The following is a 15,946-nucleotide window of genomic DNA, read 5'->3' on the forward strand; positions in this document are numbered from 1 at the left end:
TAAATTCTTTAGCAGTTATTCAAAAAGGTAGACTGTATGTAAATATCATGTATTATAAATATGACTGTATGTTTGTTTGATCTTCTAAACTGTTTCTGAAGTCTTTGGTCTGACCAGAAACTGTTAACTATGTGTCATTATTTGTGAAGCAAACGTGTCTGACATGTTTTCCCTGTTCTTAAGTGTTTTTAATCTTTTGTGGAAGTGCTTTGATCCTATCCAGACTATTCTGAAGTTATTTATTTTCTTTGCTTCATTGGCTAGGGGAGCTGGGCGAGACAGAGAGAGAGAGAGAGAGAGAGAGAGAGAGAGAGAGAGAGGGATGACATGAAACATATCTTATATCAGATTAAAGCTAGTTTTATGCATTTTTATATGTATTTCAGCTGATTGTGCCAGCATGTCACTGTATTTATATTGTAAATATACAGTATATTGCGTATATGCAAAACAAAAGTTCTTCTTGAAAGATAGTACTGTTAACACAGTGACATCAATGTGCTTTATTCACATTTTATCTAAATTATACACTCGTGTAACTTGGGTACATCCCAAGAATGGGCACAGAGAGACACACTGCTTGCATTTTCACAAAACAATTAAACAAGAAGAGTGACAATATGAGCGAAGCTGCAGGACAAAGTATTCACAAAAGGTACAACCCAATGATCAGCCTGATTGACTCAACTAGCTAATGTTTTACAGAATGAGCTGTTGGCATATAGTTAACATACAGTACATCAAACCATTTTTGCCAGTGTTGTTTTCTGCTAATGGGAGGTGACTGCATTCAGTGACTAACCTTGTTAACTTATGTTTTGTTTCTTCTGTTAAAACATTTGATATCTTGAATCTATTTATCAGTATTCAGGCCAAAATACTCAAACACAAGGTTGTGAGAGGTCAGATTTGCCACTAACATCATGCATGCTAGTACAAGCCAATTCCAAATCAGTATTGACCACAGTATGTACTTTTCCAAAATTAACAAAAAACTGCAAACCCTCTGGTTAACTCTCACTTGCTCCATCATGTATAATTATAACCACAGCCAAACTGAAAACTCATGACACCAATATAGATGGATTAGATGCTCCTTTGATCAGAATACACAGTTTATGTTTTCACTCATAGTTACTCATAATTACCTGTATGAGTTTAATAAATATTTTTAAATGATAACAGACGTAAGAAGATCTGTAAGTGAATTATCTTTGTGTTGATATTAATTCTGTATGTTTATGAGGCTGTGGTAGGCAAACTTCCACAAACACTCGTTTAAATTATAGACAGCAGAATTCAGATTTATGTAAGCTAACAAGAAAACATCATCAGCCTTGAACTTTGTGGCACTAGCAAATACATCTCTGAAATTTTTTTCCGGAGACAGCAGAGTGAAGAATTGCACCTCTGAGCTTCATGTACTCTGTCTCGCTCTCTGTTTTCCCCATATCTATAGTTTAGTATAATATCATAAAATTATGAATACCACCTACTGTCCTTCAAAAGTATATTGCGTTAAACACTAAACTGCTTGAGAAAAAGGACAAATAACTTGAGTAAGTTCCATGGAGGAAACACAGCAATTGCTATTCTGAAAAGCTGGTTGCTTCCTACCTGAAAAACACTTTAATTCTCCATGGCAATGGGAAGCTGTCCCAATGCAGAAACTCTGTGAAGCTTAAAAAAGTCAAACTGATGTCAAAGCACAGACATTTACCTTGAATAAAAGATTCAGCACTAGCTCTAAAGACAATACACTATGAAAACACATCAGGTCATTACATCAGATTACTGCGGCTTTTCTGCGACTTCAGAAATGTTATTTTCTCTCTGAGATAATGGAAGTATCTGGACTGTAACACCTACCATTAATAGCACCAGAGATGGGAAGTAATGAAGTACAAATACTTTGTTACTGTACTCAAGTAGATTTTTCAGATATTTTTACTTTACTATTTATTTTTGTGCCGACTTTTTACTTTTACTCCTTACATTTTTAACACGAATATCGGTACTTTCTACTCCTTACATTTTACAAAATTGGTTCGTTACTTTAGTTTCAAATAATTTCAGTGGACTTACCGTTATTATTTTCCGTATCATCAATACCGAATGCAATCTAATTGGATGGGAATATTTGACGCACCACTACAAGATGACTTGACAGATTCTGCGGCATTCATTCGCGGCAAATCATAGCGGCTTGATGGCAGTAACGTTAGCACATGATTGAAAATGAAGAAAACAGAGATTTTAGTACAGTTCTGGTGGTTGATTAATGCAGATATGTGCTGATTAGCTCTCAAAATGGGCAAGGTGGGTAACACACTGCCATGAGTCCATGAGGCTAATGTCTGATTACTCCACATTGTCATCTTGTGATTACATTCTGATTCTGTCAGGTAAATATAGAAGTACAATGTCTGCCTCTGATGTAGAAGTAGCCTACACTGTAAGTCAGTAGTAGGGTATACAGTGGAGGTGCATATGAAGTGGTTTGGGGTCCTTCTTTAAGTAATTTTGGGGTACAATTTGGTTTTGAAGAATTCTACAAGCAGCAATACCGCCGGCCAAGCAATCGGCCCGTTCCAAACAGGCACGTTTTTAACGGGCTCTGCAGTAGTCCATTTAAAATGTAGGCAATGGCATATAAAGAGCTTTTTTTCCATGTCCACTGAAGTTTGTCAGCTTGCACTCTAGTAACATTTGTGTGGTCTAGGTAGCTTTGCATAAAAAAATGGTTGTCATTCGCAAGGCTACTTTTATTCATTAAGTACATTTCCAAGCCTGTACTTTGTTACTTTTACTTGAGTAAAGAAGTTAAATCAGTACTTCTACTTTTACCAGAGTATTTTTTAACACAAGTATCTGTACTTCTACTTGAGTACGGGAAGTGAGTACTTTTGCCATCTCTGAATAGCAGACACATGCGCACCGAACACAGAGAGATCAGTGACCTTACAATCATCTTTACCATCGATCATGTTTCCTGTATGCCTGTGGTTCAAGAAGGTGTTGAGATTAATTAAACAATGAATACTTTAATCAAACAAGCGTTTAACTTGCTTAACAGCTCGCATGAAAAAACTACAGTACAAGCGCGACAGCAGAGGTTCTTACGTCGTCGTAACCTGGTTTCATTCATATCCAAAAAATTCTCCAAAGTATTTTTTTTTCCAACTTCAAGTGTTTTTGCCTGGGACATGCAGCTTTAGCCTCAGTCTTTCAGCACTATATCATGTGTTAGCTTAATCATGTAGCAAGCTACAACTGATAAAAATGTGTCCATACAAATAGTGATTGTGGTTAAGGTATGGTAGAGATTAGACAACTGGGTGAAGCTCATGGAAAGACCACTGTCATAGTTAAAGGAAACCACTTTGACTGGGGTGTAAACGCCAGTCTCAAGTAAACTCCAGTCTAACTTAACTTTTCACAGCGCTATGACAACAGCACATTACGCCCCTCTTTGGCACTGAATGTTCTAAGTTGTTTGAAGGCTTTTGAACAAATAGCTGATGCTGTCATTTTTTTGGACAGGACAGTCTCATAAAATGAGAAGTGTACTTTAATAAGAGGACCAAAAAAAGACCCAATAATCCAATGTATTGTGGCCATTTTCAGAGATCTACTATCATAGTTACAGTGAGGCTATAAAATGGGTGTACGATGAACTGAAGTCTAAGGTCGCTGACACAACAGGCTGATTTTCGGCCGTGGGACAGTCTGGCGAGGTCAGTGACTCAAATCTGTTCGGTGTGTCCCGTGCCGTCGTCCGTCTGGGGGGCTGTCGGCGTTCATTTTGGCCGACCTGACATGTTCGGTCGGCGGCAGGGCAGTCGGGACTCACCCGGAAATGACGAGCGGAATGAGGTGACTACAGTCTCTCAAAATCTGATGAAAATCTTTTAAACTGACCTTTGTTGAGCTGAAATGAAGACAGATTCAGCAACTGCATGGCCTATTTCTCGCTTAAAATGTTTTCAGAAACACGTTTCAGTGAACTATTTTAGTACAATATGAGATTGTATTCTGAACGGCTGCCATGACAGTCTGGCTCTGAATTTCCAGAGAAAACAAACCCATGTGACGCGTTCGTCCAATCAGCTGCTGGTTTTCATTTCTTGGGCAACATTACAGATTAGCGCCGCCTGCTCTTATAGAGATGTATTACGTCTTGTCTCCTCTCGTCTTTTTGGTCTGTTCTGTGGCAGTTTTTTGGACCTCGGGGACGCGACTGATCATATCGACGGGGTTTTCTGTCAACGGTCGCCGGTCGGCTATATGTGTCTACACCATAAGAGAAAAATGATGAAACTTGTTCCTATCCTCTTTTGTGTCTGGGAGAATGGATGTAAATGTGTGTGTGGTCAAGGTGATGCACAAGCAGCAGAGCCATTTAAAATCACAATAAATAGGATGAATCACTAGTTTTCCACTTACAGCTTCAGCATTATGTCCCAGGTCGCCGGGGGTTCACTGCCGACCATTTTAATGATGTTAGCTTATGCTATTAACGATGCTGTCACTGAGCAATGGCAGGATTTTAAGAAAATGGTGGTGATGGTAGTGGGAGGGGGCATGTATGGTCATCATCTAGTATCTACAATAAATCAGTGTGCTATGCTGTGCCCTCCAGCAGACATCAGAGCAGAGTAACGAGGGAGTTGTAGACACAAAGAAAAAGCATTGACAAGAAGGTTAAAGAAAGGGAGAAGAGAAAAGAGAGCTTCAAGAGGAGAAGTGACTATGTCAAGGGCTGTGGAGGAAAACATGAAGATGGCAGCAGCCCTTTCTTAATGAGTCATAAATCAGCTTGATATGAATCATCTCTACAGCACTATTAGAGCAAAGTGTTTCGAACCTCATTAATTTCCATTAGGGAGCAGCTATCTGGTAAGTTTACTACTGCATTTAATTTTCTCCAAGCCACAATATCTTTATAATCTTACAATAACTCTCACTGATCCCTTAGCCTCTACAGTATGTGCCTAAACATTATTACTCTCAAATTTGGGGTCAATCCCTTTACTGACAGCATGGACATGCACAGACATTTTGAGAGGCAGTAACTCTGTTGGCCCAGTACAAAATAATATGTAAAACACTCTTAATCTACAAAATATAATTAGTGCAGCATTTATTAAACCAAATGACAGCTTTACAGTCCACAAAAACACTTGCAACAAAAGTTGCAGAGGTAACTTTTGTGTACAGAAGAAGCCGTTAGATATTTCACTCATGATGATTTAGCTTTGAACTTTGCAAAGAAACATTTCCTTTAGCTGCCTCTCTCATCTCATTCTCTATCTGCATCTGTCACCTCTCTTGGGGACTTGTCACTGTAAACAGTTTAACCAATCACAGTTGCCATTTAGCTTTAAACTGTGCACTCCTCAATATGTAATGCAATGTGATAAAATCAGTTTGAAACCGATTCTGGGCATTATAGAACTGATGAAAAATTCCCTAAATGTTAAGGTTAATGTTAAGGATCCAAGGCTAACAGATGCAAGAAACTATGCTAATTAACTGAGCATTGAGAACCAATTTAGAATGAAACCTCATATAGTATAAGCTTAGTTTGCAGGCGAACATGTAAACCTTGGTAACTGCTGAGTAAATCACCTGTAAAATAATTTTAAGAAATGTATGTTGAGTTCATTCTTACAGAAATAAAGAAAGAATGTGGATCTCCTCGTCAACTAATTCATTGAGAGAAATGAATGTTGACTCTGAGGACGATGACTTCATCACTTATATAATGGTAACTTGGCAGGCTTTCCACAATCATCAAAACAACAGCAACAACAATAGTATTGTAGCAATTATAATAATAATTATTATGTATTCGTTTGGTCCAGACGTGCACTTCAACCAACGAGGGCAAACAAGCAGCAACTTGAGCCATTAGAGCCACCGCACTCTGTATGTTTCTAATTTGCAGTCACATGCAGTGAGGGAGAAAATCGGCTATGCTATAATTAAGCTATGCTATAAGTCCTCTGTCTTAGCTCCTGTCTGCTTAACTCTATCCATGCAATCATTCATTCAATTAAAGTAAACTATTTTAATACACTGCAGGAGCACAGCATTGGACTACTGATGTGCTCCTGCAGGTGTGAAATCTATATTGGCTCTAAATAGCCACACCTTCTCCCGTTTCCTTACCAGAGAGGTGAAGATGTAAGTGTAGTAGACTGACAGCATCCCCAGCTCTGATGCCTGCAGAACAAAAGACAAGAGGGACAGAAGGGGAAAGATAAAGCCAAATGTAACAGAAAGACTGTTCAAAACAGAAGTTCGAGGATTGTAGTTTGAAAAAAACAATGTTAAGATGGAGCTCAGGGTAACGGAGGAGGGAGGGGGAGAACGAAACAAAAAGCAGAGAGAGTCAAGAATAAAGGGGCGGGGAGAGAGGTGAGAGGTCAGTGATTCAGTATAACTCAAGCTCCACTCCGCAGCAGACAGATCAAATCCACATCTTGATAAGACCAGACACATTCTTATCTGACGATGGCTCTCAATGGAGCAATTAATTTCTGAGGTGCATTAGTATGCTGCTCGACACTCTGTCTTACAATTTGATTAAATCAAAGTCACAGTGAGGAGCAGTCGGGAAGGACAGGGTGAACTTTTCGTAGTTTCATTTCATTAAAGTCATTAGCAAAAAAGAAAACCATCGAGCTATAGGCTTCTGTTTAATCACGCTGCGATGCACATTATGATTAAAATCAATAAATATCAAGTTATATCGCATATATCAAACAGTTTCAAAGAAGTTCCTTTTCGTCCCAGAACATTTTAACACAAATCATCATTTAACCCTCATGCCTCTTCTGAGACGCTACTCAGAGAGTATCTTCTCCACCTGGCTGCACTGAAATTTACATATTTCGATAATAGATAGCTTTTAAACTAATATTATTCTAAGGTTGTGTGGGATCAGTTATCAATAACAGTTATTTAGCTGTCACATCTGCAACAGTGTAGCCTCTGTGTGGGTGTTTGAGTGCCATTAGGATGTCATTCAGTTGTTGAATGTTCATTCAACAGTGTTATGCAGGGGCACAGGTAATAAAACAGGAAGACGTAGAAAGGCACCACTTATATAGCAAAAAAATCCAACTACAATTTTCATTATTACACTCTGAATGACCTCTCATGTCGTCTTTATAAAGTGTTCTCCTTTGAGTATAGTAAGAGCACTATTACTTAGAAACTGATAGTATGATGACAACGCAATGTAATTATTATGCTTCAGGGAGATTGTTTGTTAGCATCTGCCCTGGGGTTACACACAGCAAATTGGTGGAGAGTTTTCCCCTTTAACAGAGCTTTCATGCAGCAAGTAATAATTAAAAACTGCATCTTTTCCTTGCGTGACCTGTGCCTTTAATACCTAACCCCCCAAAAACTGAGTTTATCAACAGAATCGCCTTTTTTGCTGCCCACGTCCAAAACATGCAGCCGATGACAAATATCCTTTTGGTTTCCTTTAACTGCATTCTAAATAAGCTTCCCTGTTATTTTTCCCCCTACTTTTTTTTGTAATTTCCTTGTTGTTCTACTGCAGCTTTTGGTCAGAGTGCACACGGTTTGCACTGCCTCCATATACTGGGCTCACTATCTATCCCACTCTGGTTCTGTATAGCTGTGCACAACAGTGGAGGGCTGACTGAACGAGATTACATTCAGAATGCTAACACTGCTGACCTAAACCCCTCTCAATGCTAACACCTCAGAGAGTGAGACCTTTGTCTGACGAGGGTTTGATGTAAGATGTAAACAGACAACTAAGGGAAAATGTCTTTCACGACAAAGGACGATTCTGTCCCTTTAGACAAGCTGGGCACTCTTATCATCATCTGAGAATGGCATATATGCCGGCGCACGGCTTTGATATGTTTGGCAACTAGGCACTCCACATGACAGCCGGGACTGCCAACTTTCCACCACGTGCTGCAGGATTGTCTCTTGACAGACAGAGGGACAGACAGAGAGACGTATAAAGGAGACAAAAGAGTGAGAGATAGAGGGATGGGTGTACAAGACCACACAAGGAGGGAGGTGTGAGGAAAACCGAGAGCGAGAAAGAGAGCAAGTCCATATTGAAACGTTGGGAGATGGGGAACAGCCCACTGTGTGCTCCCGCTGCTCTGTGGCCCAGGGTTGCCAGGGTTGCCATGGTGACTGGATGACCACTGATGGCAGCGTGAACACTTGATTGAGGTGAGAGATTGAGACTACTGTGAGACAGAGAGGGAGACTATAACAGAGAGAATGAGGGAGAAGCAAGACAAACATCTCCATATCTGCTTCTTCCAACCCCCTTCTGTCTCCAGTTATTGTCACCTCCACTCCCGCCATCCATCCATCGTCTTCTAGAAATAATGAGGTGTGTATTAATTACCAAGAGGCCATATGCTGCTGCCAAACACCCTCGCTTCCTCGGCTCCCACAATCCCTTTTAATGATGCCCTCAAGGCTCTTTACGAACATAAATCTCCAATCAGGAGAAGCTCCAGCATTATGTCAAAGTTTTGATCACGTTCGTATGTGCCATTAGTGGCGTAATTACATACAGGTCAAACTGTTATGCTAGTGACAGAAATAACTAAAATGGTCAGGAAGTTGTTTTTCTCACACCATGAACTTTATTACCCTGGAAATCCAGAGTTCTCGCGAGAGCACAATCTGAATTTGCTCAGCGTGTCACTCTGGCATTCAGTAATGACGCTCATTAACTATGCCCTTGTAGCCGTGCTGCACCAATCACATCGGTGAATCTGATATAGGCAGGCAAGAGGCGAACTAAACAGATGACGACAACGCTGCGATGTCGAATTCATTAGTAAACTTTGCAAGATGGCTACGGATGAACGCCAGTTGTTTGAAATGGCTTTGGCCGCTACAATGATGAGTTAGACTTTGCTTTCTGTCTAAAAGAGGAACAGAAGACGGCGCTCGACTCGTTCCTTTGCAAGAAGGCCGTTTTTGCTGTTTTGCCGACCGGATATGGCAAGAGTTTAATCTACCAGTTAGCTCCGCTGGTAGCTAAGCGTATGGGGCTTGTATTGTTGTGATTGGTCGTAGTGTTATCCAATTGCGTGCAGTGAGATTTTCAAATGCACGCCCCTCGAGTTGGGCCATTTTCATTACTCATTGCCAGACCCTTAATCTTTTGGTTTTGGGTCTGGATTTCCAGGTTAGAACTTTATGGCTTTGCATATTACAATTTTAGTTATAATTCTCTGTTAAAGATGTTTTTGAAGGCTTTTGAAAGTTTGTTTAAATACACATCATACCATGTGTTAGAAAGTAGACAAAAGGGTTCCTTCATTTTATAAGTCTGTCCTTACTCTAATCCACTTAACTGTGCAGAATTCTCACTTATGGAAGATGAATCATTAGAATATAACTTGGTTTAATGCTCTTATCCATATAATTTGATGTAACAGGTTTGTTTGAAAATATTGCCTGAATTGCTTTGCCTTTTATTTTGGAGTAGACTGTAGACTTGGTAAAGCTGTGTCCACTGCCAAAAGTGCATAAATTCACGTAATCTGTCTTCTGATTGAAGACAGTGAATGGCTTATGGTGGTGAAAAAAAACATTTCCCTTTTATGTTCTGCACACTATCTCTAACTTTACAGGTCAAAACTGAAGACTAACCAACTTCTTCCAGTTAAAAAAATCATTCTCCACATATATAATTATGTTTAGCCTTGAACACTTCTTGCCATCGGCGTTTTTCCTTTTGAGAAATGTGAGAGTTCAAAAAATGTGGATCTTGGGAATTTTGAATCAGTATTAAGCTAAGACTGTAGATATGAAATAAAGCCAAGTTATCAGTGCATGAATAACACAGCTATCACATGAACCATACTAACCCGTTCCAAAATGATATGTGACATAGTGGCGTTGGCATCCACTATAATAGTGGCAGTCTTGTCGTCTCGTATCTCCTTCAGGAGCGGGGTCGGGTCGTTGCTGTCGTCAAGCATGCGTACTGACAAAGTCTCCTTGGAGATGAGGAACTGCCTCAGGAGCTGCTCCAGGTTCAGTAAGCCTGCCGGTAAGAGACACACACAGGCACACGCACGCGCACACACACGCGCACACACACACACACACACAAAACACATAAGAGGGTTACGTGTAATGAAGGGAAGAGTCTCCCAAGGAGATTAAGTAATATCTTACAGTTGATAAACTACGGAGCCAAAAAGTTAAGGAAAGTCAAGTGCATTCAGAGAATGATGGTTGATATTGTAAATACAGTATAACTTAATAAGCATACACTGTCCCCAAGTACAAACAAATGTGCCTCTTATTTGTTTTCTGCCACATTTGACAACAATTAATCCATTTCCAGTGAGCTGATTACCTTAAATTACAATTATTGCAAAGCCATCAAACACAAAGGGACGTCAGCAACTTCTCTTGTACTCCATCCATCCCATGGAAATAGACCGTTTGACTCTAGTGAGGTAAGTGGGATTTGCCAACTCAAGTATGGCCAACGAAGCGCTGGCCATACTTGAGTATGGCAGCATTTCATGGCAGCATTTTACCAGTCACTCTGCATCCATGTATTAGCAAACTCTGAGAGGATATTGGACAAATTTTCTATTTAGGAGTTTACACTATTTTGTGACGTGCGATGCAGTAAGAAAAATACAACCTAAATGAGACTCTGAGAGTAGTAAACCACTGCATGTTGTGATAGTTACATGGGCCTCACCTTGGCAATTTGGCAGATCTCGTCACACTCATATAACATTTCTTGATATTGGCATGGATCATTACAGCGTAGTTAACTTAACTTTTGGAGTTACATTAGCAAATTATTTATCAAGCTGACTCCTTTAGCTTCTCCACAGCACATTAACACAAGTGACAATACTGCTCAAGTCACCAGCGTCATGTCTAATAGCTTTTGTAATCATGTCTTAGTGTTTGACAGTCTTTTAGTCAGTCTGTACGGCAGCATATCACTGTGTGTGTGTGTGTGTGTGTGTGTGTGTGTGGGTGTGTGGGTGTGTATGTGTGTGTGTGTGTGTGTCTTCCTTCCTGTACCTGGCTACCTGTGTCTGTGCACTCATGAGACATCATTCCTGGCTGCTGCTTGCTCGCCTGGCTGTGTCTCCAAGCTGTCAGATCAGCTTCCTCTGTAGTATAACGGCGAATAACTTTGATGATCTTGAAATAGCTTCTGCTAAACCGCCATCCTTGCCTGACTGCTGAATCCACCCTCTATGTTTTCTTGTTCATGACATTAGACACTGCACTAGATGCAGCTGGCTAAACAGCACACACACATTCACACGCAAATAGAGTCTCACACACACACACACACACACACACACACACACACACAACAACACACACACACACACACACACACACACACACACACACACACACACACACACAGAAGAAAAGCTCATATTCATCATCTTTTAGTGTTCTGGCTGCACAGGATTCAAAGGGAGTCAGAATCTTTTTCACCAGAGTGCTTTACAGCAGCCATGTTGCTCCCTCACTGTTTGCTCTGTTGAACCAGTTTCAATCAAATGAAAAGCATGCAGCTGAACAAAAACATGTCGCTTCTTTAGTTAGACTTGTAAAGTTGTGTGTGTGTGTGTTATCCTGTAAAGTATGTCTCTTCTTTTACACATAAATTGAGGCTGTGTGTGTGTGTTTGTGTGTGTGTGTGTGTGCGTGTGTGTGTAAGTGATGGTACCTCTGTCTTTTTTAAGGACCAAGTTTAGACCTTGAGAGTGAGGACATTTTTTTTTTTTTTTTTATATTTAAAAAAAAATAACTGTTAAGGGTTAAGGCTTGGTTTTATAATCAAGTTTGTAATTGTATCTAATTTACATCAGCCTCACAGTAATCTGATAGCTCCTCTATAACTGTATCAGCACTGTGATAAGTTAGTGCAAATGCTAACCAAACATTTTTTTACTGCTGCTGCTAGTGTTTAACTGGCAAACCACAGGATTACCTTTACTGTGAAGCAGCCACAGAAAATCCAGTTGTTACCACCAGAAACCTGAATTGAAATGTTAAAGAATATCTTAAAGTTACTTGTGTAGATTTCTTGTAAACAAACAAAAGTTATGTATTTTGCATTCAGTGTTACTCCCCCAAACACACGTTTTTTTTAGGTCTAACAAACATTGTAAATGCATTTCAACCAATTGCAAAGTCAATTGTTGTATGTTACATCCTGCATTGTTTACATTCATGTTTACCAGTGTTGTGCAAGTTACTTCCAAAATGTAATACATTATAGATTACTAGTTATTGTCATTTGAGAGTAATTAGTTATATTACAATATTACTGTCTCCGACTTGTAATGCTTTACACTACTTTTGCATTACTTTTGAGTTACTTTCACCTAAATAACAGCGGAAGTTTGACTTGGCAGGTAGCTTGTGAATTTCACTACTGGATCAATAAAGTCTCCTCTTTATCCACTTTAATACATCATAGATTATTCATAATATTATGTATAATTAATATGAATATGCAAATGAACTAAAGCTATAAAAATAGAGAAGTAAAACGTACAATATGCAAGTAGGAGAAAATGAAAATACTCAATTAAAAAAGTACCTTACAGTTGTATTGATGTATGGCATAGTTACTTTCCACGGCTGATAAAACGCAATAATATTCACGTGTAGCAAGCCTAAACATTAATTCCCGACATGTTTCTATCTGTCAGCAGCACGGACACACTGCTGTCAGCGCTGACGTACCGTCACCTGATGGGACACAGATGTTGTTCATACCGTCTCTGGTTCTGGCTCTGACCACGGGAACAGTGACATGACAGCTCGCTTCAATACAGCGTAACAACTCCTGAAAATAATGTCCATCTCGCAAATGTATCTGTCTCTGCAGTCATCTCAACCATTGAATACAGCAACAGGAAATAACACTCACGGCTTTTTTTTCCTGTGAAGAAATGTTTCGCGTGTTGGTGAATTCTTAAAAAACAAAAAACACCACTAAATGTTGCGTTAAAATGCGTTGTAACTCGCGTTACTGAGATTATAACCGGTATAATATTACCAAAATGTAATTAGTAATGCGTTATATTACTGCGTTACAGCAAAAAGGAATACATTTCTGTAATTACGTTACTTTTGTAATGCGTTATTCCCAACACTGATGTTTACTAGTCCTGCATTTGCTGGAGCATTGCTGTGTTCCAGGGATATTACCATCACCTCAAGAGCAGTGGAATAGTGTGAAACCATTGGCAAGAATGTGCAATCGCGCCAACCGAGTGCACAATGAAGTAGTGCAGATGTTACAACACTACCTCATTGGCATGGATGACACATGGCTCAGACTCTCTCAGGTGCGTAGATAAATACCTTTCACATACTGCCACCACAGGGTTCCTGCAATAACACACACACACACACACACACACACACACACACCCACACCCACACCCACACACACACACCGAAGCAAGTACTGCAATCACAGAGAGGCAGCAGCAGTATAAAAACATTAACCTGAAAATATTATACAGCAGCTGAATATGAAGTCTTTGACAGATGTAGATGAATAATATGTAATGAAACCTTCGGTCACAGACGGAGCTTTTAACACAGACCCAAAAAGCTCTGATGACAGCCGTACATTATGATGACTCATCATTTTGCCTTGAGCAAAGAGTAAGACCTAGTTTCATGACTTTAAAATGTTGTGCTCAAGATCATGTGTCAAAACATTCAAATTATGCCTGAGCACATTCCCCTTCCAATTAACCTAAATAACCACAAACGCACAACCATCAATAGTGTCTACAATCCACCTTCACCGTCACACTGGAGTGGGGGTGCTGATCTAATGTGCTCCAAGTGAACATTCCTGTTCTCTCTGCAAACACAACACTGGAAACCACACATGACTTATCCTGCAGAAAGCTTCATTTGTAGGCTTCAAAGAGTGTGATATTACCGCGTGACAAGTGGAAGTGCTCAATTGCAAAAAAAAAATATGGTCGATGCCTTGAGCAAATGGGAAAAAGTCAAAGATTGCAGACTTCAGGTGAACCTGTTATGTTGGAAAAATGTCCACTATAGAGTGTGTCACAATACTTCTATTTGAAAGGTCTCCGGCTTTTTATTTTTCCTCGAAAGGGCAGATAACAGTAAAATAAATTGGGAAAAAACCCTCAAATGTAGTAAAAAATGTTTTTACAAGTTAGTGTATTGATTAAAGCAAAATGCTAAGTGTAATGAAAACAGACAAAGCGGATAAATCATGATCCACTGTACGTGAAGCATGTCACTTAGATGTCTACTTCAGAGACTAAAAAAAACCAGCAGACGAAAAACATCAGATTTGTGTGGACTGATGAGGGAACATTCCTCAAATTAATACATGACACAAACATAAATGACATACATTTCCAACATATTTTCAACATTTTTTTTTCACTATTGAGGTAGATTGGCGCTCTTTTAATTATCTTGTTGTGCCCTGTCCATCTCCAATGGTTTAATGACACCTGACTGGAGAATCAGCTCCACCAGCTGTTTCTTTTTTTTTTTTTTTTGGTGTGCCCAATTCCTAATATTTAACTATTAACTAACTATTTGCAAAGTAGTGAATGGAAAAAGACATCAATTAGCATTTTCCTTTAAGATGAAAAATCAACCAATAACCCTTTCTAACAAAAAATATAATAAGAATAATTATAAGCTTTGCATTTTACTTTAGCAAAAAGAACTGCACGTTTGCACCTACTGTTTCTCCCACTCTCTACAAATCTCACTTAACTGAGTCAAATCATTTTTAAAAGTGTTAGTGATGATAATACTACGTAGAAATATGGAGAGAAAGTAGGTTAGCCCTAGAAAAAGAGAATTGTAATTTACTAGATGACATGAGCATGCAATCATCACCAGAAAAAAAGCCAAATTTGCATAAGGCTAGTTATAGTGGAAACTTTTAGTGAACAACAAGTAGTGAAAGTGTTGTTTTCTACAGTAGCTGCAGTGGAACGATACAGTAAGTTAAAACCTTGCTCTACAACTGTCCCTATCAAAGGTGGAAAAATGCCCTGCAAGCATTTGAGGCCTACTGTTTTGTTGAACTTTGAAATCCTGTACGTTCACTGCAGCTCCAGTTAAATTTTTAGAGCTTATGTGCTGTTCTCTTTCGGCTGCAACTGACAGCTGCACCAATCTCTTCACTAATGAAAGTGCACTTCTGCAGCACAGTGTGTGTGAGAGCAGGAACAGCATGCATGTGAATGTGTGTGGTTTGCACAGTGTATGTGTGTGCATGCAGACGAGTGTGTCTCTTTTCATTTACCAAAGGCCGCAGCCACAAAACATGTGGGGCCACCCAGCAGGTCTATAAATGTAGTATTGTGGGCCAGAGTTACAGTGTTGCTGATGTTGCTTCTGCATACACTGCCATCGATAGTGGAGGTTATGCTAGATTAATGTCCTTCCTGGTGTGCGCCGTGCCTTTGGGCACAGCTCCACATCCACTCCTGCCTCCTCAGCCATGGCTGGAAAATATTCATGAATTGGCCACGCTCTATTAGGCTGTCACTGGCTTGGGTGATTAATGAGGCCGGCACATGTGGACGAACCACCGACAGGAGGATGCCAACCGACCAACTGACTGTGCGAGCTGACGGGAGGGGTGGGGCTGGGCAAACCGGAGCCAAAGTCAAATGGGTGTCAGCTGATGCTATTGCTGAACACAGATTTTCGATACAAACACACACACACACACACACACACATATCCAGGCATGCTGCCATTTGCTGCATTTTCTATTGAATGAGTGAGGGTCACATGAGAGGCTGCAATCACTACAGCCGCATCATTTCCTGGACTGTCTACCTCTTGTTGCCAATGTATAATTCCAGCATGGTTACCCACTACCCTT

At 39.9% G+C, this 15,946-nt stretch overlaps 1 protein-coding gene across 10 annotated transcripts in view; it reads right to left on the reverse strand.

Annotated features, from left to right (window-relative positions):
- The window catches only part of grik4 (glutamate receptor, ionotropic, kainate 4), a 334,323-nt gene that overhangs the window by 80,552 nt on the left and 237,825 nt on the right, over window positions 1–15,946 (reverse strand). For 9 of the 10 annotated variants that reach the window (XM_039786171.1, XM_039786191.1, XM_039786208.1 and 6 more), the window contains 2 exons: window positions 9,897–10,075; window positions 6,175–6,228 (listed from right to left, as the gene is read on the reverse strand). In XM_039786171.1, coding sequence (XP_039642105.1) covers window positions 6,175–6,228; window positions 9,897–10,075 — 233 coding nt within the window. The remainder of the gene's footprint in view (window positions 1–6,174; window positions 6,229–9,896; window positions 10,076–15,946) is intronic. The other variant, XM_039786223.1, reaches the window with a different exon arrangement.

Source organism: Perca fluviatilis, chromosome 2, assembly GCF_010015445.1.
Source record: "Perca fluviatilis chromosome 2, GENO_Pfluv_1.0, whole genome shotgun sequence".
Taxonomy (NCBI): Eukaryota; Metazoa; Chordata; class Actinopteri; order Perciformes; family Percidae; genus Perca; species Perca fluviatilis.